General features: G+C 44.3%; 1 protein-coding gene across 3 annotated transcripts; it reads left to right on the top strand.

Annotated features, from left to right (window-relative positions):
- The first annotated feature begins 5334 nt into the window (after positions 1 to 5334).
- Positions 5335 to 22566, top strand: hectd2 (HECT domain containing 2). 3 transcript variants are annotated; one of them, XM_027013479.3, is made up of 21 exons: positions 5336 to 5773; positions 6665 to 6791; positions 8410 to 8548; positions 8653 to 8755; positions 9355 to 9444; positions 9591 to 9655; positions 9763 to 9808; positions 10887 to 10996; positions 11429 to 11577; positions 11705 to 11828; positions 12164 to 12260; positions 12945 to 13052; positions 13379 to 13511; positions 14383 to 14471; positions 16218 to 16376; positions 17950 to 18024; positions 18204 to 18291; positions 18428 to 18534; positions 20459 to 20574; positions 20787 to 20930; positions 21051 to 22566. In XM_027013479.3, the coding sequence occupies exons 1-21, from the start codon at positions 5699 to 5701 to the stop codon at positions 21169 to 21171; spliced, it is 2265 nt and encodes a 754-aa protein (XP_026869280.2). In that variant the 5' UTR covers positions 5336 to 5698; the 3' UTR covers positions 21172 to 22566. The 3 variants fall into 3 exon arrangements, with proteins under 3 accessions (XP_081553992.1, XP_026869280.2, XP_081553993.1); XM_081697866.1 differs by lacking the exon at positions 12945 to 13052 and having other exon boundaries at positions 5335 to 5773; XM_081697867.1 differs by lacking the exon at positions 6665 to 6791 and having other exon boundaries at positions 5337 to 5773.
- Positions 22567 to 24684: the final 2118 nt, after the last annotated feature.

Below are 24684 nucleotides of genomic sequence, written 5' to 3'. Positions count from 1 at the left end.
GAGTGATCTATCGTACTTGCATTCTCAGATTCATTATCAAATGTATTCTCGGGCTGCCTAGCAATGGGAAGCAGTTTTTGTTGCTATGAGACAATGTGTCCAGCTGACATTATGTTTCAGAGCTGACGGGTTATTTATAGAGCCTAGAGGGACAGAGAGGAGAGTTTAAATGAAGAGGCTTAAACACTAGTGCATGAGAATGGCTATCTGGTATTCCAGGAGCAATGAAAAAGGCTGAAGACAGCTGCTTATAGCGCAAATGTTTCTGCCATTATTGGATCTCCTCTGGTAACAGGGCTGAGAAAGCACATTTGAAGCCTGGCTAATTAGCAGAAATCTTATTCATCAATTTCTCTAGGTTCTTAGTGAACTACACTGAATGTCCTCTCTAAACTGCGTCATTACATTTGAATATTTCACAACTGATGCAAGTTGTGTTTTCCCAAGACTATGTTCAGAAGATGTGAGATCACATGACCTTGAGGTAGAAAATTTAAGAGACATCTAAATCTTACAGTGACCAATATGATTACATAATTGCCTCCAAAACAAGCTTATGTATGGATATTACATCATGAGCATACAATGTCTGGGAGAGTGCCATCCCTGAGGTCATGTGTGGTCAGAAATGATCCCGATCCTTTCAAATTATTGCTGGAAACTCTTCATTATTAGAGGTACAGTAGGAAAACTCCATCATTAGAGGTACGGTAAGAAGTGAAAACTCTTCATCATTAGAGGTACAGTAGGAAAACAGTAGGAAGTAGTTCTCATAATGGCACAAGTTTAACTGAATGCTGATATTAAAGTCTTTATGCTATGATATTTTTAAAAATTACCTTTGTAGAAAATTAGAGTGGGACTAAGAACTGCTGATCATTATTGTTCTAGTTTACTATATTGAAATCAGACAAAAATATACAAACAAGAAACATGAAAAATGAATTATCATTATAATACATTGATACAAATTACATTATTATTTAATGAACTTTGAACAATAATATTTTCATTATAAGAAGTAACAATATCCTGTATGTTGGGCCATATTGTTGGAAATATTTTTTAAATATAGCCATGCCTCTTATAATAACAGTAAGATCATATTGTAAACGTGTTAATTTTTAGCCTCAGCTAGTATGTGTTAGGAAAGAAACAGGGTGAGATGCTCCCAAGAAGAACATGAAGTAACTTTCTCCTGTTTCAGTTTGCTCAAGACCCCCAGACTTTCATTCTCCCTCGGTCGATTCGGCAACCAATCTGGGGATCTCGCACCTCTCGTTTGTCTTTTATTTTCAGACGTTCATTCTCTCGCATCATTCGTCGGGTTGGCCTATGACTGTCGCCTTTTCTCCCGTCTCACATGAGACTTGTCGGGACAAATGCCTCGTTTGCAGATCGCCGCAGCCAAGAACAGTGCAGTGCTGGTGGTGTCCCGATACTGTACAGTTTAGCCCCATTAAAACAGGATGTCTGGGCAAAAGTGGCTGACAACAGCCTGGAATGGAAACACGGGAAAGCTTGTTCCAATTAAGTAGCAAAGCTAAATGTGAGTCTCTGTGGAGAGAGCTAGGCTATATTGCGAGAGGCATATATGTAACAAGGGAAAAACCAACTGCACAGTGTTGCCAACACCATCTGAGCCATGGGTCTTGGTCATACACGCCAAGGTGCAGGCTTGAATGGAGCTACTTACGTTACCACACCACTCTCTGCCCAGTAGTGACAAATGTGTAAACAGGCAATACCGCTGTACCAAATACTTTCATATCGATGAAACACCCACTACCGCGCTGCGTCCATGTCTGCGTCACTGCAATATGCTGAGAATTTGGTGATATGGACCCAAATAACATCCAGTCAACAGTGGTCCTATGGTCAGAATATGACAAGTGAGTTACGCGACTGATAAGCTGTGCATGGGAAACAGATGAGCTATAGTCTGAAACTGTACATCCATAAGACACACCTATTAGATGAACCTTAGAAACACTCTAACAAAACCCCGGCTTGCACATTAATCACCATATACTCTAATTATTGTTAATTACCATGCATTCTAAACATATTATGTGTGTTACATGTCTTTGCTGGGCTGCATGTGTGCCTCCTGCCTGATGTGATATCAGCAAAAGGTCCTGAAGTGATTCGTGGCCGTGTTCCTTCGTGCCTGATGGGATGCTAGCTCACAATCCCAAATATTTGCTCTGGTGCCTATTAAACAGGAAATAAGACAAAAAAGGCTACAAAATATGACAGTCAAATGAATGATTAAACCTGCAGTTTCCTACACTCCCAGTTTGCCTCTGAGGCTGGAGAACATGACTCCGTACTCCCTCAGCTTTCTTACTTTTCTTATTTCCTTTTTGCACCTTTATTAAAAATGTGTAACATGAGTAGTTAAGAGGTGGGAAATAAAGTTTATTTTTTTAACCTTGTTTTTTCTGTGTTCCTGGTTCCTGTGTATTATGCACAGTACCCATCTGTCAAACAGCATTCCAGGACCATCACCATAAATGTAGGGTGACCTGACATTTTCAAAATACTTTACTCATGGATGAATGTGTTCCTTATTCTCCACACTTCCTAATGCCATTAAATCTCACACACAGTACATGCACGGAGCTTTTCACGCCACCACCTGCCTTCATTGGAAGAACTTTATTATTTTTATTTATAATTCTCACTGCATCTAACCATAAGGGGTAGAAAACATATGAGACCAACAGACAAATGGGAAATGCATATAGAATATTTTTAAGTATTAGCCACCTGCACCATTACGGGATTGATGAGTGTGTGTGTGTGTGTGTGTGTGTGTGTGTGTGTGTGTGTGTGTGTGTGTGTGTGTGTACGTATGTATATGGGTATGTGCGAGTGTGAATATGTCTTACTGCATATGCACACATACTAGATTGGGATATTTCTAGTTTATGGATTGGGTCTGCATAGTTTTATCAAAGACATCCCGTCTAGGTTAGTGGTTCTGTTACTGATTAATTCAGAGAGTTTTTCCATCAATATGTAGATTTTTCCCATGGTGATACTAATATTATTTTTAGTTTTCCAATTCATAAGTATGTTTTTTTTGGTAATTATTAATCTTATATACAGTATCCTGTTTTTTCTATTGTCATATTGGTTGATGATTTGTTTCCTTTTATGCACATATTAACTGTTCTTACTAACTGATTTCTGCTCTTGAGGGTCACCAGTGGTTCGCTGTCATCTTGAAGCAGTGGGATAAGTTTAATTTCAACTTTGGGGGAGACACCACTCATACCATCCGTCCTAACACGTTAATATGAATAGTATGAGCAGGAAATATTGGAGGCACACATTCCCCCGTCCCAAAAGCTACGCCTGAAGTCATGCTGGTATACATGATTATTCACGATAGTCTATAACACACCTGAACATTCATGTTTTGTCTTTGCCACTCTTTGATTTTTCCTGATTTTTAATTAATTAATTTACTTATTTATTGATCCCATGGCCTGCTTTATTGATGCTGACACATTTCAGGTCAGCAAGCAACAGAAACAAGCCCCAAATGGAATATGAGACATCTATGAACAACTCTTGTGTTTTATTTCTTGTGTAGTGATGCAGAGCTAGCCAACAAATGCATGAGCAACTGGTTGGCCAATTATTTATGGTCCCTATAAATAAGAGACTATTAAAAAGCACAGTAGTTCCTACATGGTTTCCCCAGTTTAGATGTAAATCACTGACAATTTGCACATTTAGTCTTATAACAATTCCTTCATTTCAAATCTAATTTGCTGGATTACAGAATCAAAATCACAAAATTTAAATATACCAATTAAAGTAATTTCACTCTTATTTTACCTAACCTATAAGCATTTGTGTTTCTGTGAAAACAACTGTGTGTAGCTGCCATTTGTAACAGAGAAGTAACTGGGGGCTTGAGAGGCTTTTGCAAGTGCTTTTGCATAACAGTACAGTACATTGTTAGACTGCCTGCCCTCTGCTGGCTTCCGGGTTTGAATGCGATCCGTCGCGCTAAGGGCTCTCTCGCCACCTGCTGGTTGACTTTGTAAAGCAGCTATGGTGCATGGCAGACTATAAGCCTGCTACACCCGAATTGCTGATGCAGAACTGTTTTATTTTGCACGCTTTCCCCATGACGGTATAACGTGCATAGTTTTACTCGGCTCAGAGAGCCGCATGTGGATCCACTGTTGTAAAAAGGCACAATTAAAAATTCTTTTTCAAAGCAGCACAAGCATTTCCTTTGTTCCCCTCCCTTTATCTCCATCTGTATTCCTGTTTTTGGCTCTTCAGTTTTCAGTTTCTTGGTTTCATGATTCTTATTTATTCATTTGGCTCTGGTACACGAGCCATAGGACTGTACCATGTTGTCCTTTCCCCTAATAAATCAAGAGTTCTTAAGCTTCAACATACAAAGATAAGGTTAAAAAAATAACCTAACAAAAGAGAGAAACATCAGAAAGACCAAATCTACCACGGACATATTGTAGTTAATGGAGGTGTTGGTGCAGGGAGGTTTATGATGCACGTTACTGAGTTTGTCTCGCATACACTTAGAGATTTTAGCTTTTTAATTTGACGCACCATGTCCTCTAAGCAGGCGTGTTGGCCTGGTGCTTTGAGAGGTAGGAAGGGTATGAGATCACACTCAGTGTCTTGCAGCTTTGCGTATTTAATGCATCTCATGCCTCAGTCTGTTCATTGTTGGTGGTGTGTGTGTGTGTGTGTGTGTGTGTGTGTGTGTGTGTGTGTGTGTGTGAACTAGCTGAGGGTATAATGATAGCAATAGCAATAATAATAATAAAACCAAATTGTAATCTGATTTAATACACACACACACACACACACACACACACACACACGCACGCACACACACTGTATTACTTACAGATGTTACACTCGCCCTCAGTTGTAACGAGTAATTTTTATCTTTCGTTATTTTGTGAATTTGGACTAAACAAGTATGTTAGAGCATAAACATATCTGAGCTCTACATCTGGGGACAGCATGTAAGGATACCGCTCTGTTATATTACAAGTTACTGAACCATAATTGTTGCAGTTTTTCATTATGCCAGCTCTTGAAATATCTGAATATAGATACCTCAAAGATTTAGGTTGCTCGTATTTCATCCATAAACAGCAATTCTGTCCTGCGAATACGGCAACCTCGCTATCTATCTCTGAAACAATGTCGACAACAACATTATAGCATATTACAGTTCAGCGTATAAAACGCTGCAGAGCCGCAGCGGAGCTCTCGTTACGGGCGCGCAGCAGGTCTGACTCAGCACGTGGCGCAGCGCTTACGTCGCGTCCGCGGCCGTTTCCAAGTCCGTGAGTGCCAGCCTCATCCCCAGCAACATGGCGCCAGCGTGCAGCAGGAGAGCACACAGACCCCAGCGCTCCCCTAACGCAGCGTGACCCAGCGCGGCTTTGCGCTTCCTGCTGGCGTTTGTTTCGGTACCTACAGCTTGGCGGTCGTCTGCAACGCTCACCTGCTTCGCAGAAGGAACGGAGCGTACCGGAGTCATCCTGCCAGGACCGTTACGTTTGTTTACCGCAATCTGAAGTGAAACTTCGAGTAGAGGAGACGGAGCTTCTGCGTAACTTGGAAACGGGTTTTGTCCGCAGCTGAACGAGCCATGTGACTGTGTCCGAAAGTGTTCTTGAGCGAGAAGAACATGCATCTAAATATGAGCGAGAGTAACTCGCTCGAAGACAGGGACAGGGACAGACTTCCTCCCATCCTAAATCACGTAAGACGCTTCTGGCTTTCTCCCGGTTTACAGATGAAACTCTGTATTTGTTTGTTCGTTTGATCAACAGCTACATCATTAGTATTTTTACCCAAATCATTATGTTGTTCTTTTCAGTGTGAGGTTTCTTTATGAACTAATTACACTGATGGAGTATTGGACGTTGATGTAAATCCCTGCGTCCTCCAAATCTGACATAGTTGTTTAAACCGTCCATAGGTCGCTTAGAAGCACATTTTCTTTGGTGTAATACCTCTAGGTAATATAAAGACATATTGTAATGAACTATACCAAACTTTGGGTCATTTTGCTCAGGGTTTAGATTCTTGTATGCACATATGCATGGATTTATTTATTTTATTGTTCAAATGTATTTGATAAATTAACTATCGCATATCATTAAACATTCGAAATACCATACCTGATTAAAGTATATAATATATAACCTATTAAACTCTTGTTTTTGTTGCCGAAAATGTAAAATTACTGATTAAACCAAAGGTGGGAACATCTGGCTAACACTTTGTCCTGTTTTGTGAGGCACCCTCCATATATTTGCTTTTCATGAAAGCAAATCAAAGAAAAGATTTTACGTTTTCACGCTTCACTGTGTCTGCCTCAAGGCTTGCGCTGTGTGTCAGACGCGATGAATAGTGACGCTGAGATTAGAGGCCTTTGAACTGGTTAAACCGCTGCTGGTCCGGCTCCACGTCTCACTCGCAGCGCTTCGCCTTTCTCAGGCTAAGAGGTGGTCCTCTGTCGCAGCTTTAAACCCCACTGAATCGTGTTCAGGGTTCTACTCCGGGGCCCGTATATTTTCGTCCATATTCGGCCGTACTGTCTCAGGTTGTCGATGTATATAACGTACATGGGGCTCGTTCCCTTTGACAGAGTTTGGATCGCGGACCAAAGATACCGTTCTCCTCATATGGCAGCTTCCTCTCCACTCTGAACCATAAAAGAGAGTCAAGCAGCCCAGGCCTGTCGACACAGCTCCTGATACCTGCAGCCCGACAAGGTCAGACCACACACCTCCCTAAACTTCTGTCAGATGTCTCAGCATTCGTTACTCATAAACGGACAACCGGCTTGGCGGATGTTGAGGTTTAAGCGCATAGCGTGATTTGGCCCTTTGTATCCTCCAAATGAGATATAGAAGTTCCCACTAATTCTCAGCTCTTTAGTAGACCGCATTTTTTATTGTTGCCAAAAAACAAAAACAACAACAACAATTACCTGAAGGATCGCTTTGAGCACAGATGATACCCTCATGCAGCTTAAACGTGAATGTCATTAAACGCAGATATCAGACAAGTGGGGGAAAATGATATATTTTTTAATGATAAAATTACATTTACATATCAAAGTGGTCCCTTAGGCTGCTTTGAATTAACAAACAATTTGGCACTCCAGGCACATGTGCTTTTCTTTCTTTGTCCCTGAGATCAAAGGTGTCGCGGGAGACTTGGGGATCAATGCATCACGCAGACGAATCAGAGAGGTAATGAGGTGCGGCCTGCTCCTCTGGGCCTGCGGCTCGAGGTGAGCCGGAGGAGAGCCGTGTGGAGCTAGCCGTGGAGGCCAAAATGGCCCAGTCTGCCCACCAAGCGTTCCCACTTATCCTCCGGGTTTATAGGGAAACTTCATATAGTTGTTCCCGCTTATGGTTGCACAATATCTGATGGAGTCCAAAGTCCTCTGTGTGGTTTTTGATGGGTTCCATCATTTCATTTTGCTTCACAGCAGTGTTCTGGTTAGCTGTGACTGAGCACAGTGATGAAAACCGTTCAGCGTGTTCAGAGATTTTTTTTTTTGTTTCCCAAATCTGTGTCCTTTAACTGTTCTTTAATAACACTTTTAAAATATCTTTTGTCATTTGTTTTTGGTAGGCCTGAAAAAGTTACCACATATTTTGTAAAGAAAATACATACAAAATACACAGGTAAAATACAGGAAATTTTGTTGACAGATCATTTGTAACCAAAATACATCATATACTATTAATACAGATACTATGAGAGCATTCTTTTATGTAATGTTTTCAAAATATTTCTCCTATGAGGCTCTAATTTTATGCAAAGGGTTATTTGCCTAAATAGGACTCCAGTCTGTTCTTATTGATGTGGAAGGGCACTTTGTTTGCACCATAGTCTGTTGCAGACCCTGTCACATACTCCATCTGCCTCGGTTTGGGTTGTGGGACTTTGTCATGTTGATTAATGAGATGATTTTTTCTTTTGGCACTGAGGTTAGTGGCAGGACTGTCTCCTATCTTGTTTTCTCGTCTTTGAGTGTGGAGGTGGAGGATCATGTGGGGAAGCTTGAGGATCTACTGCTAAAACAGGCAAACTTAGCTGGTTATCACCAAGGCAACGATTCCTGACAGGAGAAGTCGTGTCCTCCACACACACTGAAAGCACCTCGTGCTTACACAGCACAATATTTTACGAGATGGAAACGTTTTGTCTGGTGTGAAATTCAGATTGTTGTAACAGATGACGGGTCATGGTGTGGGGTGTTGTTGTTTTTTGTTTGTTTGTTTTTTTGAGGTCATGTTTTGTGTGTGTTGAGAAAAGTGGGTGTGGGTGTTCATATGTGTCTGTGCTGTACACCTGTGTTTGTCTTTTTGTCTACAGTGCGCGAGCTTCCCCCAATTTGTCCAGACGTGAGACAGAAACAGAGAATCTCTATTGACATTTTGCCTCCGGAGGTTAGAGCTCGCTTCACCTCAGACCCCGTCATTCCCATCCGGACCAAAACTGCCAAAGAGTTTCAGTACGGACTCTCCCTCCACCCTGATGACTCACGGTTTCGTTCTGTCAGGCCACTGGTCACTCCTGTGAGAGCACACTTCACTGTGTTTGTTTGTCTGAACGTAGGGAGGACATGGAGAAGGCCACTATCTCAGGTGACTGGAAGCAAGTCCATGAATTCTACTTGACCACGTTTGACTCCTTTTTGGAACTCAATGCTGCCTTTAAGGTGTGTTACAGTGTAGTTAAGTTGTTTCAGTAGTAATACTCAGATAATGGATTTTCATTCAAGCTATGTAATAAGTATTACAATGGATTTGTTTCATATTATTTTTTCTTTTTAAACTCACCCTTACATTAACTTGAACCACATATAATATTTTAGCTGTTATTTTCCAGCATACACTAATTTGTATATACATAAATGGGTAGTTCCACAGAAAGACAGTGTGGTCTTAGCAGAAGGTAGAATGTTAAGTCTCAGGACTAAGTCCAGGGCTGCTGGAATTTGGTCATGTGAAACAGTAACAGTGCAAACTGAGAAAAGGGGAAACCCAAACGTTGCTTTTTGGTCTCCAGGTGAATGAATGAGCTCATTCAGAGAGGTTAAAAAAGAGCACCTGCTTAAGGTTTCTGTAGAGAGTGCTGCCTATATGAGACCTTTAATCCTCCATTTGATAGATTTATTATGGCATTTATAACAACTGAGCAAAAGTTCATGCAGTATGTAATTAAAGTGTTTTTGCGCTCATATTTTAGGCAATAATATCTATTTTTTTTGGACACCTAATGCCTTAGTTATGAAACTGACAGTTTTGCTTTCCTCAGAAAGAAGCAAATGCTCCATTCAACACCACTGAAGACTCAGGAATAAACACCAAATTTGTCAACGCTGTTTATGATGCCTTACTTCACACGGTGCGTAGCGAAAACACAAAGTTTTGTAAAAGCGTAAAGTTTTGTGTTATTGGGATACGTGTTGCACTGTTGTGTGTGTTTTCATTGCTGTTTACTTCTTTGCTTCCTTGGGGAATTTTGTCCTTTTCAATCTTCCCAATTCCCAGCCCCCTGACACCCAGAAATCAGTACTGAAGGGAATCATTAATAGCTTATTAAGGGAGTGGAAAGGGTGAGTGCTGTTTTGTTTTCACTCACTGAACCTTCACAAGAGGACGTTAAACCTGCTGAGAGCTGCATTTTAACGCGGAGTACTTCAGCTGCAGGTTTGTCTTTTAGGCCCAGGACAAAGGATGACCTGCGGGCGTATTTCATCCTTGTGCAGGTAATGCGCTTTCTTTCTTCAGATTTTCACACTTTCTGATGTATCATGAAATGCTGTTATTAAAAAAAAAAAAATCATAATGTTGTCCTTTGTTTATAAACTTCCCCCTTGAGGGTTCTCCATGCTGAGCTCGCCAAAGGCCAGAAGCATGCAATGAATAGAAAACTACCTCCATTTTATAAGCCGAAGACATGTGGTGCTTTTCAGTAATAGCTATAATTTCCTCCAAGACGGCTATTTGCACGCACTTATAGTTGTGCCTGTGAGCGATGCCGTGGAGCCGATTTGGCCTAAACTCGGCTCGTGTGACGGTGGCCACGTCAAGCAAGACGCAGGCCTAGTGCAGGACCAGACGAGGTGTGGTGGGCTCTGCTCTCACCACATGGACCATTGACTCCAGCCATAGCTGCAGTCAGAGCGGCTGGGCTCGGCTGCCGGTATATTGTGAGCTAAGTGTTTACTTCACACATGACCAGCATAGACTGGTTCTGGGCTGTCCAAATAAGGCCACATCCATCGACTTAAGGTCTGGGAAAGACTGGCAAGCCTTACAGAGAGGGGTGGGGGAGGGAGAGAGAGAGAGAATATGTTTAAAGAATTGTTGATTTGCTAGATCTTGGAAGAATTTTGGAACATTTTGTTTTGATTGTTCCATTTATGGCATAGGATATTTTGCATTTTATCCTGTGTAAATGTACAATTTGGTCAGGATGTTGTAGTCATGGGAGTTGATCATTTTCATATCCTGAGGTTGATCTAGTCTAAAATTAGCTTCTGATGATAGCAGTTCTCAGGCTGCCGATGGGTACCCTGACCTACATATCTCTTAAAGATGCAGTGAAATTGAAAGGCAAGAGCAATTACTGGGCAGATCTGTCTGCCGCCACTGTGCAGCAGCGTCTGCTGTTATTTGCTTTTGCGCTGTGCCGGAGGAACCGATGAGATCATGCTGGAGCGGGAAGCACTGGTTTCCGCTGCAGTGCCACTCTTTATTAAAAGCCAGACTTCTTCCTCGGCTCCCAGACGAGAAGCTGTTTCCTTTTTGAAGTGCGCTGAAAGAGCTTCCTCTTTGTTGCAGAACCCTCAGTATGCCAGCACAGCCACATATGTCATCTACGCACATTTACTGAGGCAGATAGCCGCACTGGCTGAAGCAGACCACCATTTCCTGATGCACTGGTTTAAGAAGTGAGTCTGAAACGTTCCTTTCTGTCACTGACATTTGCAGTCTGGGCTGCTTAAGGGAGCAATTCACAAAGTACAGCCATAACAAGGAAAGGCCTGCATTATGAAGACCTGGTTTACAAAGCAATCTTTATAGGCGTGTTTACATTTGTCTGCATAATCAACTCCAGATACTGTTTATGTAATTAAAAATAATTCTCAATATGCGCAAAGTTTTACATTTTACATTTAGATTTTATTTTAATGGTAGAAATGTGTCAGGGACTTTGGAAATTTGAGTAGTCTTGAGGAGTTTTGTTAAGGTGTGGTCAGAGATCCAACGCTCTGTAAGTCAGCTGCCTTAACAGCAACTGGATCTTTTAAGGCCACACAGCATTAAGCCCTAGGTTTTTGGCTGCTGTGTGTGTGTGTGTGTGTGTGGGTGTGATCTCACAGACTGTCTCAGAAGCGTTTCAAGCAGCTGGTGGAACGCCTGCAGCTCTTCATAACCACGCGCTTGTTCCCAGCCAAACCGGAGGAGCTGCCGCCCATGGCCAAATGCTCATGGTGGATCCCATCAGCCACCAAGGTCCTCTCCCTGCTCAGTGAGTAACAGCACGTTCGGAACACCGGCGCAGGGCCGAAGGATGACACACGACTCCAAACTCTGCACAGCCCGCTCTAGCTCGGCCTTCTCGAGCGATCCAACCTCATGTCTTTCTCTCTTGACAGATGGAGCAAACAGCATTTCCACTCCTCCAATCCTCCCCTTTGCAGACTTCTACAATCTCACACTGGACCACATTGACTTCATGGAGGACTACCAGACATGGCAAGCTAATGGAAATTCCAACAGGTGTGGCATGAAAATATAGTTTGGCATGAAAATATGCTTCCACCGCAGGTGTTTTCTTAGTCTTTAGTCTTTTAGGAAATGCACTAGAATAGGAAGTCCAGCTTGTTTGCCTTCAGCACTGGAGCGTTACTTACAAGTGCTGGAAATTCATGCCAAAGCAGCTGATTGTTTTTTCTCCCTCCCCACACACACAGCGAGACACAGATAAGATACAGTGTCTGTCACATTGGGCATAATTTTATAGTCACAGGGAAACACTTTCACTAGTGCAGAGGTGACCTTTGAACCTCTGTGGTCTGACCTGACTTCCCTCCTCTCTCCTCTCATCTGCTCAGGTTCACATTCTGCCAGTTTCCCTTCATCCTGTCCACGGTGGTGAAGAAGGCCGTCATACAGAGGGACTCGGAGCAGCAGATGATCAGCATGGCCAGGGTGAGCGCTCCACCGCTCCGCCACCAGTCTCTCCAGAGGCAGTGGTGCTGCCAAGCCCCCGGATTGAGCCGGGAACGTTGCCATGCAAACTGTCTATACAGCTGTCTTCAGACTTGAGCTGTTCATTTAAGAACTTCAGCACTCGTAGACTCCTCCATGAGGTCACGTGATACACCCGACCACACATTTTCCTCTACACTTAAAAAAAAAAAACAAGGCTTCAGGCCTAAAGAAAGTGAGGCCTGTTAGTAACCCCAAATCCAAGCCTCACCGATGGGACAAACCGCTGTATCTACTGAAAAATGAACGCTGGATGGGGTTTTTTCCCGATAACCGTCTTGTGAAGGGTGGGGCTGCATCAGCGAGCTGCAGCTTTTTTCCGGTGGAATTCTAAGCTTTCCCCAAACAGCTGTGCGAGCAGAGGACAAAGCTGAACAGACGCACTGCCGTCTGCATCTCAGCGTGGTGGGAATCTCCCCAGCTGTGTGCTTAAGAGCACCATGGGAGCCCACGCTCTGACCCGCGGCAACGCCGAAGTGGCCGACACGCTAACGCAGACCAAAACATCGCCACCGTTCACCAGAAGCCAACATTAATCCGTTAAAAAGAAAGCGATGAGACAGCAGGCTTAAGTGAACAGGCTTGCTGACTGACTAAACATATGGCTTTGTGTTTCGGCCACAGCAAACCCTGGTGGATAAGGTCTCTCGCAGACAGAGGGTGGATATGAGTCTCCTCTTCCTCAACATTAAAGTGAGGCGTCAGCAACTGGTCAGTGACTCACTGGATGAGGTAATCACACTTGCTCCAGCTATGTGAACCCAGAGCGCAGACAGCATCTGCCTGTTTCTTCCGCCCGCTGCTGCTAGCCCCGAGTCCCTGAGAAATGTGCAGCGCTGTAAGAATAATGTAGCGGCATTTGTACATATTTAGAGTTGGTTTTTTGCAAAGCGGCAGTGCGTTCTACTTTATATTTTCTCGAAACAGAGAGAGAGTGTACTTTTGGCCAAGAGCAAGTATAGTCTGGTCTGGAAAATTTTAAGTCTGGCTATGGCTTAATTTGGAAAAATGGCCCCATCATACATGTGTTCTTTTTTCCGTTCTTTTTTAAAAAATAGCTTTCGAGAAAGAGAGCAGACTTGAAGAAAAAGCTGAAAGTGACATTCGTTGGGGAAGCAGGCTTGGACATGGGCGGACTCACAAAGGAGTGGTTTCTTCTCCTGATTCGACAGATTTTTCACACTGACTACGGTGAGATGGTCCGGAAAAATGGCGCGGCTCTCGCAGCCGTCCGCCAGGATACACTCACTCTGCTACTGCTGTGCATGTTCTTGGCCATGATTTGTGATCATTTAGGTAGCCAAGATATCTGCCGTACGTGCTGAGGCCATGCTCACTCTTATACAGTAGAACAGATTTCCCTCTTATAAAAACCAGAGGGATTCAATTTCCTATCGTTTTGCCACATTGTATTCTTGCTCGGGGAACGTGTGATTCAGACCACATGACCAACTCAGTTTGGACTGGGAGAACCTATGACTCGTGCCCTGACTTAAGATAGAAAGTGATGACAAAACAATTATAACCAGACATCATATTTAGTGGGTTTTTTTCTTGTTTATGTATGTGTATGTGTGTGAATTGTTCTTATTCTGCAGACGCAAGCCTGCAGCTATCTTACAACTCAGAGTAACATGAGTCAGAAATGAATTTCTCAGCCATTTCTAATTTAGAAATGTGGTAAGTCTGGGACTGATTAAACAGAGACACATTGCCAAAGTGCTCTAAATGTTCATGCAATATATTACATTTACTCTTATATAAATAAAATTATTGTTCTCTTAAAGAGAAAAATAATTTAATAACCTTTTAAAACTTGTGATATATTACGTGTAATGTGAAATTAAGGAATGGATGAGAGCCTGTTGATTTAAATAAGAGTTTTTTATGCCGTTTTTTTTTTTTATGCCATTCGCTTTTGAAGATTTAATCTCATCGTTATATTTACAGGTACCTTCTTACAATCTGGAATTGGGCATAATTCCATAATACTGTTTATTGATCCACATTGTTTGTGCATTGTTCGGCGTCACTGAAGCGCGATGCTGTGTGTCTTTGGCAGGCATGTTCATGTACGTGAAGGACTTGCACTGTCACTGGTTCAGCAGCTGGAAGTGTGACAACTGTTCAGAGTTCCGGCTGGTGGGAGCTGTATCCTTTCATACGCTGCACATGCGACTATGCTGGGAGCCCCAGCGCAGCCTCGTAAACATCAGGTCTGCGTCCGCCTAGAGGGGCCCACCCACCGCTTAACGCCGCAAGTGTGTCGAGAGGCTCGCTGGCATTGATAAGTGCTTATCTTCATCAGCGGCTCGCCGTTTGAGCCGCCACCAAGGAGAAGACTGATCAGCGGGGTTTGAACATTTCAGGGCCTGTTAACGACATGCTAAAAAATGCATAATTATACCAAGCGTAGTTCATGGCCCTAATGAGAGCACCCAGCGAGATGGGGGTGAGTGTGTGGAAGCAGGCCACGCTGGGGGTGAGTGTGTGGAAGCAGGCCACGCTGGGGGTGAGTGTGTGGAAGCAGGCCATGCTGGGGTGAGTGTGTGGAAGCAGGCCACGCTGAGGGTGAGTGTGTGGAAGCAGGCCACGCTGGGGGTGAGTGTGTGGAAGCAGGCCACGCTGGGGGTGAGTGTGTGGAAGCAGGCCACGCTGGGGGTGAGTGTGTGGAAGCAGGCCACGCTGAGGGTGAGTGTGTGGAAACAGGCCACGCTGGGGGTGAGTGTGTGGAAGCAGGCCACGCTGGGGGTGAGTGTGTGGAAGCAGGCCACGCTGAGGGTGAGTGTGTGGAAACAGGCCACGCTGGGGGTAAGTGTGTGGAAGCAGACCACGCTGGGGGTGAGTGTGTGGAAACAGGCCACGCTGGGGGTGAGTGTGTGGAAGCAGGCCACGCTGGGGGTGAGTGTGTGGAAGCAGGCCACGCTGGGGGTGAGTGTGTGGAAGCAGGCCACGCTGGGGGTGAGTGTGTGGAAGCAGGCCACGCTGGGGGTGAGTGTGTGGAAGCAGGCCACGCTGGGGGTGAGTGTGTGGAAGCAGGCCACGCTGGGGGTGAGTGTGTGGAAGCAGACGAGGTAGCAAGACCTACCGAGTCCCACCAACAGTCTTCTAATTGTTTTGTCCAGGCCGGGGCAACTAACTACACACACTCACACACACTCTCCCACACACACACACACACACACACACACACACACACAAGTGGGACCAAAGCCTAGAAGTGCTGTGTCACGTCAGGTCACTGTGATGAAAGAAGCGTCTTTTGTCTTTTTGTTTTGTCTTGCTCAGAGAGGCCCGGGGGCTGGCCTTGCGTTGCCTTGATGCTCAAGCCATCACGGAAAAAATTTAAACTCCTTCTGCTAAAATCCTGCCCTTTTCTCTTTCCCTCCTCCTCTCTCACCCCCTCATTTTCTGTCTTTCGCTCTCACTGTATGTCTCTTTTTCTTTCCACTCTTTCTCTTTTGTTCATCCTGTGTGCATGTGGGGAGCACATGGTCCTGGGCTGTCAGCTGGAAGCACTCAGGGCCAGCCTCTTCACATTCTCCACTAAATGTATTCTACACCTGTTGGGCATTCTCTCCGCCTTTCTGAGAGTGCTGATAGTGTAACGCTCACATGAGCAGCTTAGCAGCCGTTTGTCTCAGTTATCACGCATTCACAGAGTAGATGCAAAAATCGTGAGTTCAGCATAACACTGTTTCTTTGGGGTTTTTTAACCTTTCACTGCCAAAAATGAATCCGCAACAGTTTTACTTTGACGAGTATGAGTAGACGCTTTATGTGTGCTGTGACGGATCGGACTAGAGTTTGCAAGCCGTGTGTGTGTGTGTTTGCCAGGTTCGATAGAGAAGCTGGTGCCTCTGTGCAGCTGTTCACCCTTAACCCTGCCTGCCTCAGCTCATGGGCCTGGCCGTGTACAACAGCATCACCCTGGACATCCGGTTCCCGCCTTGTGTCTACAAGAAGCTGCTGACCCCTCCCGTTGTGCCGTGTGACCCTGACGCCCCTGTCGGCATGGCAACCCTCACCCTGGACGACCTGCAGCAGATTATGCCTGTATGTACGCAAGCTGTGACATGTTGTTTTCCCGCCTTCCCCCACACTGTGCTCATTAAGGGGCCCAAGCTGTCCCCGTCATTCACACATGACCGTGACAGCTTTACGTCAGGCTCTGGATGTTAAAAGCAAAAAAATACAGCACACACACACTGGTAACACAACCCTTTACCTTGTACTGTATATGAGAGAGAGAGAGAGAGAGAGAGAGAGAGAGAGAGAGAGAGAGAGAGAGAGAGAGAGAGAGAGAGAGAGAGAGAGAGAGAGAGAGAGAGAGAGAGAGAGAGAGAGAGAGAGAGAGAGACATCAGCATTTGAAATGGCACCTGCAGTGTTGCGGCCCCCCTCGGCCAGCCCCCCCCTCACCCCTACCCTTATGGTTCTGTTGCTAGGCAGTGCACCAGCGCCTGGGCGCTCTCTTCAGATTATTAAGATGCTCCAGATGGCACATTGTTGCCCCGGCCCTCAGGACAGCGGTGGGAGACGCCGCTGATAAATAACTGGCTTTGCTCTGACACTCTTCTGGCCACAAATTTGGCTCATTCCCTCAGTTTGACATATTTTAAAGATGGAATGGCGTATAGTATCAGATGCTCTATAATGCTGTAGTCTTATTATGAATTACCAGTAGTAAGATTTTAATCATCTGTGTAGAACATTTGAATATGAGCGGCCTGCCGTCTTTGGATTCTGGTGATGTAACTCTTTCCTTCTCCAATATAAACTTCTCTTGATTTTGTTGTCGTCCACTAGAGGGCGCCCAAAGCTTACTAAGGCCCCGCTCCGTTAAATACGTTTTAGCAACAAGTGATCGAGCAAATAAAGCGCATATATTTTGAAGATTATTGTATATTGTTGTGCATATAACGGCCGCATTCAGGCGGAAGCTTTTATACAGTTAATATTTTCTCTTCGTTCGCAGTGCTTTCAGCTTGAGTGTTAAGTGAAGCAGATGTTCCGTTTTAAGAGGCGTTTCTGGCGTCCTCGCATAAGCTCTTACCCCTGGGCAATTCTCGAGCCCCAGTTTCAGATAGTATTTCCATCAGCAATGTACAGCTGGAACCACTGGAAAGAGTGAAAGGCTGTTTAATGAGAGAGAGAGAGAGAGAGAGAGAGAGAGAGAGAGAGAGAGAGAGAGAGAGAGAGAGAGAGAGAGAGAGAGAATTGCAGCACCAGTCTTTTTTCCTCTCAGCACTTCGTAGGACTTTATTGGTAGAAAGGTTTGGATTAAACAGGCCAGTCCCATCTGTGTGAACTGTAGTTCTTTGTTATAAAACAGTGGATGGAGTTATTATTCGTTCATGGCACGTTTTAGCTTCATTTAGCCTTTCTCATGTTTTTCCAATGAACAGATAATTAATTTCAAACACAGAAATGAACTTTCTTTTTCCCCTAGTACAAAGCATGTGGTTAATTTCTTATCAGTTTCTGCTTCTGTAACTGCACCATCCCGTGGAGTTCTAGTATCTGAACGGTGTGTCTTTTGAATCTATGATTTGTGTGGGTTCGTCGATCTTTTCAGTTGCTCATGGCTCTCCCAGGTCCGCTCGATACACTAATAGTTTGTGTTTCAGGATCTTGCTCATGGTCTTGGGGAGCTACTCAGCTATGAAGGAAACGTGGAAGAGGACTTCTATACGACCTTTCAGGTGCGCTGCTCTCACAGACTTGTCTCTGTGCAGTAAAACGTTTAGAGACTACATGGTTTTGTAGCCCACATGGCACTGTGTCATGGTAGTGATGAATGTTGTGGGGGGGGGGGGGGATAATAACCTGAGTGATAATGAATGTTGAGAGCAAAAACTCATGTTAGTGTTCATCTTTCTAGGTTTTCCAAGAAGAACTTGGAGTAGTCAAGTCATATAACCTGAAACCAGGGGGCGATAAGATCCCCGTTACCAACCAGAACAGAAAAGGTGACTAAGCTCCTACCCATAACTAGGCCTCCAGCCAAACGCCACACTGGGAGACAGGCAACCCATATTCTCAGCAGATATTGCATAGTGTTGTGATTGTGCTGGTATCTAACATTATCTACATGTCACTTTGCAGAGTATGTCCAGCTATACATCGATTTCCTGTTGAATAAATCCATCTACAGGCAGTTTGCATCATTCTATCATGGGTTTCACAGTGTGTGTGCCTCCAATGCCTTGATGGTGAGTTATTCATGTTGTGTAATCTAAACTCTCTGTCCAAACGGGCATCTTTTAAGTCTTCTGTTGCCTTAAAACCCATTTTAACACACTTGTTCCTTAGATTAGAAAAGTAATTCTTCCCCCTGCGGGCAAGCTGTTGCTAGGACAACACAGTTAAGCACTGAGGTCAGTGCACTTTAGAAAGTTCTACTACTTGCATTAAGACGCTAAAGGATTCAAACGCTGCTGTGTGTGTGTGTGTGTGTGTGTGTGTGTGTGTGTGTGTGTGGGTGTGTGTGTGTGTTTGTGTGTGTGTGTTTGTGTGTGTGTGTGTGTGTGTGTGTGTGTATGGTGGGTGTGTATGTGTGTGTGTGTGTATGGTGGGTGTGTGGTGTGTGTGTGTGTGTGTGTGTGTGTGTGTGTGTGTGGTGTGTGTGTGTGTGTATGGTGGGTGTGTGTGTATGGTGTGTGTGTGTGTGTGTGTGTGTGTGTGGTGTGTGTGTGTGTGTATGGTGGGTGTGTGTGTGTGTGTGTGTGTGTGTGTGTGTGTGTGGTGGGTGTGTGAGAAGCCTGCCTGATCTTCCCTCCCCCTTTCCTGGCCGGGCTCCAAGGCGCCGGGGGTGTGGTGCGTGCGCTCAGTCTGCCGCAATATCTTGGCCCTTGAGCCACTGCGACTTGTTGAAGACGTGCAAACCCAGCATCCCCCTCTCGCATTTCAGCTACAGTCTTCACAAAGCGCCCTTTCTCATGCACACTGTAACGCGCACGGCCCTGAACGCGCAGTTGTCCTTCAGGTTGCAGGCGTTGCGGTTCGGTGCGATGGAACGCACGCGGATAGGCAGCCAGTGCTGTTTCACTACCTTAATGTAGCCCTCTGCTGTGAGCTCGTGCTGGAAATTTCCTTTTGTGTCCCTGTCACGACCTGCTCAGATGCAGAGAGAAAAAGCCCAGCCTGCAGAAGCTGGTTGGGCGTTTGGTGACACTGCACGTTCCATTTGCAAGCCATTGTTGCTGGTTCCAGTCGTGCTTGTGCCTATTTTTTAATTTCCTTTTTTTTTTTGTAGTCTTTTTATTAGTGACATTGGGGCTTTATGTTCATTTTCAATAGTAGGAAAGTACTTGAAGCTGAAGGTTGCTTTTGTTTGCTTTCATGGACTTTAAGGGGTGGAGAAAAGCTAAAATTGCACGTGTTTGTCTTGGATAAAAATTACGTTTCCAAATATGGTAGCGTGTGTCTGAACACAGCTTGCTCTTCCAAATGTTTCGCTAACCAAAGAGAGAAAGAGAGAGATACAAACAGGGATACCCATCTAGCTCTGACCAAGATGAGGAAATTCAACGCCTATGCTAGATCATTCCGAATCAGCGTTTTTCAGACAGCTAGGCGACGTGTAATATCACAAAGGAGCCTTATGGAAGGAAGGATTCTGGTATGTACACAGCTGCTCAGGCAACGGTGAGAAAGGTAAAAGCCAGTAGACCAAATCCTTCCAGCCTACTAATGGCGAATGCAGTCCATTTGAAACCCCCTTCTGCTCTGTGAGTTATGCAACAGTTGACTGCATCGCTGCATTGCTTATGCAAGAGGTGCAGAGATGGTAATGGCTCACCCTCTGGTGCTGGGGGAGTGTGTGGGATAAAGAGGGCGGGGCATGACAGATTAGAGAGCACCATTGTGACAACCTTTGCCATGCTTTCGCTGTTGAATGTAAATGTGCCCCACCATGGGGTGTAGCTAGGTTTAAAACTTCTAATAATGTGTTTGCACCAAGACAATAATATATGAATTATATTAATTATCTGTGGCCAATGCTCCACTGACATGCTTTGAACACTTTGGCCAACATAAACTATGACAAAGCAACATCGAAGCACAGTGGGACTGGTCCGACTGGGAATTTTGCATTTGAACTCTGCTGCATTTTGGTGGTTCATTTTATCACAGTTGCTGAGACCGGAAGAAGTTGAGATCCTGGTCTGTGGGAGTCCAAACCTGGACATGAGCTCTCTGCAGAGGGTGGCACTGTACGAAGGCTACAACAAGGCAGACCTCACCATCCGGTGAGTCCCTCTGCTCTCATAAATGTACTTCACTGAAGTAGTTTGGCCTGCTTTAATGTTTACACAAAGCGACACTTGATTTTTTTTAAATGGTTATAGTAATGTATATGAATTTGGTTTTTATTCCAGTGGCTATATTTGCACAAACCACTATGTGTTTCTGTAAACAAACCAAATGTATAATTTAATGAATGCTTTGTTTGGTGTTGCAGTGCATTCTGGGACGTGGTACTGGCGTTCCCCTTGGAGCTGCAGAAGAAGCTGCTGCACTTCACCACGGGAAGCGACCGCCTTCCTGTGGGAGGGATGGCTGACCTCAACTTCAAGATCTCCAAGATCGATGTCTCCACGGACTGGTAAGGAAGCTGCTGGAGGATAGCTCAGTAACTGTGCGTTTGCTTCATCAGATTAAGCCCTAATTCATCAGATTAAGCCCTAATTCCGGCTACTTCAAAGTGTACGTTTCTTCTGTTCAGGTTGCCAGTGTCACACACGTGCTTTAACCAGATCTGCCTACCGCCCTACAAGAGCAAGAAAGAACTGCGGCAAAAGCTGACTGTTGCCATCTCAAATGCCGAGGGCTTTGGCTTAGAGTAAACCGTAAGAGTCCAGAGGAGAGAGAAATCCCACTCGTCCTTCCACTTATCCGTCTTTGACAAAGACAGGCTCTTCCGGGAGAGAATATTAAGATACATTAGACACATGAGTTCTGGAACGCCAGATCTGACGTTTAACTGGCTTTTGGCCGTTGGATATGGCTGTGATGTGTTATGTTGTACTGTGTATGAGAGTGGTGATAGACCCTGTCATGAACCAGAATTCTAGGAAGAATCCAATTAAACCTAAATCCAAGTCAGGATTCGGACTTATATTTGCATTATGTGCATCAAGGTCCACATAGAATATTTTTTATTTTATATTGATGACAGAGAATATCAGCACTTCATATTTTCAAGGATTTAGTAAAGCACCAGCATTTGTGGGGTTATGGAGGAAAATGATTTAAATTGTCACCATATAAAAAACTTAAACTTCCCAGCATGGAGACTTTGAGTGTCTGGGTGTGGTTTTATGTAATCCAACAGTCCTGCAGTGAAGTGGGCTGAAAATAGTCCAGAGAGGCTGCCTCTGTTAAAATAGCTTGGCACAGTCTGTCACTTGCACCGCCTCTGGTCTGAATCCTTAAAGTGACAGTACTGTGGCTCCCAGGCTACACTCTTTTGTCAGTGATACAAAGCTTTTTCAGACTGCAAATGTCTCAGTGCATTCCTTCTGTTTTCCGGTGTTGGGCTTTTATTGTTATTAATGATTCCAAAGTTTAATTGGAAGATTGTCTTTTTGCTCAGATGGATTTTGTTATGTATATAATTCTGAAAATATTGACGACCCCTTTCTTACTCTGTGTGAAAGGAAGGCAACCATCCTGACACGTCTGTTTCTGTGCTTGTTACGGTGACAGTTTCTGTGCCTAGCCATGAGGAATGTTTGCATTTCTGCACTAGATATATTTTGTGATAGTTATACTGGCTCCTATTCAGTACAGAGCAGACGAAAGCAAAATCCAATAATGTGGATATTAACTTATTCTATAATGTCCAGTTTGCAATTGTTTTTCACGTATCGATTAGTAACGTCAAAAACAAATGAAAATGTGAGAATAGTGGCATTAGTTATATAACCATTCATACTAACAGAATGGTTTGATATTGAGTGACCGTAATAGTGAGAGCCTCTCATGAGCCTCCTTGCGTAAATCATTTGTTGCACCCACCAACCGAAAGCGTTGGACCTGGTTTTGGCCTAGATAGATGTTACATCAATTATTTTTATCTCCTTTGTCTCCCAGGATCTTGCAAATGTTCACTTTATTGCTTATTGACTTGTATGACTGAATACAAATGTATTTACCACATATTTATTTCTTTGCTCCTCCTTTGATTAAAGTTCTACAGCAACATCGCTGTGCATGTGATGTCGTTGATCAATCTTTCATCATGCTTGGTGTTATTTGTCTCCTTTTCTCCCTCTCTCTCTTTTTAAACAACTGAAACCCGAGTCTGTTATGCGCAGAATCTGAAGGTCAGAGGGACTCCATTCACCGAGAGACTGCTGACAGTTTACTTGAAGTTGCTGTCATTTCCTTTACAGTTTGTCACTCACTGCGTGGTTATGGGTGTCGGTAGAATAGTGCAGAGGTAGACAGTCGCGACTGCATGTTTATAGATGTGATGCTTTTCACTGGAAGATTTCAGCATCGCAAGAAAACAATTATTCCGTGTTTGTGTCTTTCCTTCATTACTGGAAGCTGTTCAGAGGCCAAACCTGCTGCGTCAGAATAACCAGTCAGTTGCATGAACTCCATTCAATGTTAAATAAATTTGATTAGAACTCAGAAAAGGAATGTGGCTTTTTGTCTTGGCTGTGAGACAGAAGTCACTCTGTGAAATAAGGTTCTACCAGTTTACAATCTATGTTGATGCCTAAAAAGGCAAAGCAGAATGTTTGTGTTGCAAAGTTAATGTCTAAAATGGTTGGCTGGGCTGTTTTGTAATTATTTCCAGATTGTTCCAGTGTTAAACTTCTCACTGACTCACTGGCGTGGCTTATGTAAAGCTCCGTCACCAATTCTGAGTTAAGTGATTCATTCATGGCTGCTGACCCCAACAGCTCTGCAGAGGTTCTGTTAAAGGCCTTGCTGATGTCTGCCTCTGGCTCCAGGGTCTCTGAAGCCTATATTTACACAAGGCTCAGGGCCTTATCTAGGAGGCCGAGCAGCAGACTGGGCCTCGCTGTCATTACGGTGGCCTTCCCGAACCTCGCCTCTTATCACAGTCACCTGTCCACGCCTCAGGTTGGGTGTGGGTGTGGGTGTGTGTGTGAGTGTGTGTGAAGAACCAGCAGAGAGCTTTTTTTCAGGTCAAGGGCATCCGTTTTGTTAGGCATACCACCCTTGCGGTGTACGAACAGTCGATGGGCAGGAATGTTCAGCGCATCCTGTTTGTGGGCGTTGGGGAGGGGATGAGTCAGGAGGCTGGGCTTTGGAGACACACACCCCGACCAGCCACTCGTCCGACAGCCACAGCAGGTCGGGGAGACGTTCAGGCAGCAGAGATGGACCGTGGCCAAAACCCTGTAGGTGATGAACTCAGGCAACAGGTGCCCTGTGCACAAAGCTTGTAATAAGGGAGGTGTCAGGTGTTGATCATTGCGGCAGTCAGGCACCGTACCTGTCCGTTCTGTTGATCTGCCCCGGACTGCGGCTATCACAGCACAGCAGGCTTTGGACAAAGGTTCAGTCCGCTGCATGCAGTTCCCATTAATGTCTCATAATTTGAATACACATCGCCACTGGCTAAATGGTGTTAGCTGTTCTAAGCATTTTGATCTAATTACATGTCATTATGGTCATTACAGCCTCTTGTGTGTACACAGTTCTGTTAGTGCAATAAATGTAAAGAGAACTGGGCATGGATTAAAACCAACTAATCGCTTATAACAACTAACATATCCATCCTACCCACATCTTAGTGCATTTGTTAATGAACATAAAATAAAAAAATATAGCACTCCATAAAAGATAAAAGCACTTTCTTCAAGCACCCAAACTTAGGATATATAAAATGGTATTTTTTGTCAAATGCACCTTATTGGGCAACACTCCTCAGAGCCATGTGAGGATGGTGTTTTAATTTGACACAGGCCATTGGGGTGAGAATAATTTTAAGAAACATTTGGCATTATTTTAGTGCTTCCAGTAGCACAGTTAAGACCCCATATAGATTTGCCATGGCAGAGTTCCCAACAGTAGCATGGAAGACACTTCCGATTGAAATACACTCAGTGCTTCAACTGAAACACAGTCAGTATGTAATTAATTGAACCATAAACAATGTTAAGCGAGTTTCAGTGTGTCCAGTGTGTCCTTTCCAAGTGTCCTTGGCAGCTCTTACAGGGTTAATCCCCCCTCAGCAACGAGCCAAGATGTACTGCTAGGCCTGCACCAGATATCCAGCGCCTCTTTTGTTTCAGGAGGGGCTTGGGCCATTATTGCTGTACTGCAAGGCTCATTAGACATCCCAGCATGCACTGCTGTGCAGCCTGGTTATGTCT

This window comes from Electrophorus electricus, chromosome 15 (assembly GCF_041902795.1).
Source record: "Electrophorus electricus isolate QZ-2024a chromosome 15, ASM4190279v1, whole genome shotgun sequence".
NCBI lineage: Eukaryota > Metazoa > Chordata > Actinopteri > Gymnotiformes > Gymnotidae > Electrophorus > Electrophorus electricus.
The sequence above is the reverse complement of the archived record's forward strand: the minus strand, read 5'-3'. Positions and strand labels throughout refer to the sequence as shown.

Coding starts and splice junctions, on each gene's coding strand:
- hectd2 (XM_027013479.3), top strand. CDS start 5,699: ATGCATCTAAATATGAGCGAGAGTAACTCGCTCGAAGACAGGGACAGG. Junction 9,445..9,590: donor ATGATGCCTTACTTCACACG/GTGCGTAGCGAA, acceptor CCCAATTCCCAG/CCCCCTGACACCCAGAAATC. Junction 9,656..9,762: donor TTATTAAGGGAGTGGAAAGG/GTGAGTGCTGTT, acceptor TTTGTCTTTTAG/GCCCAGGACAAAGGATGACC.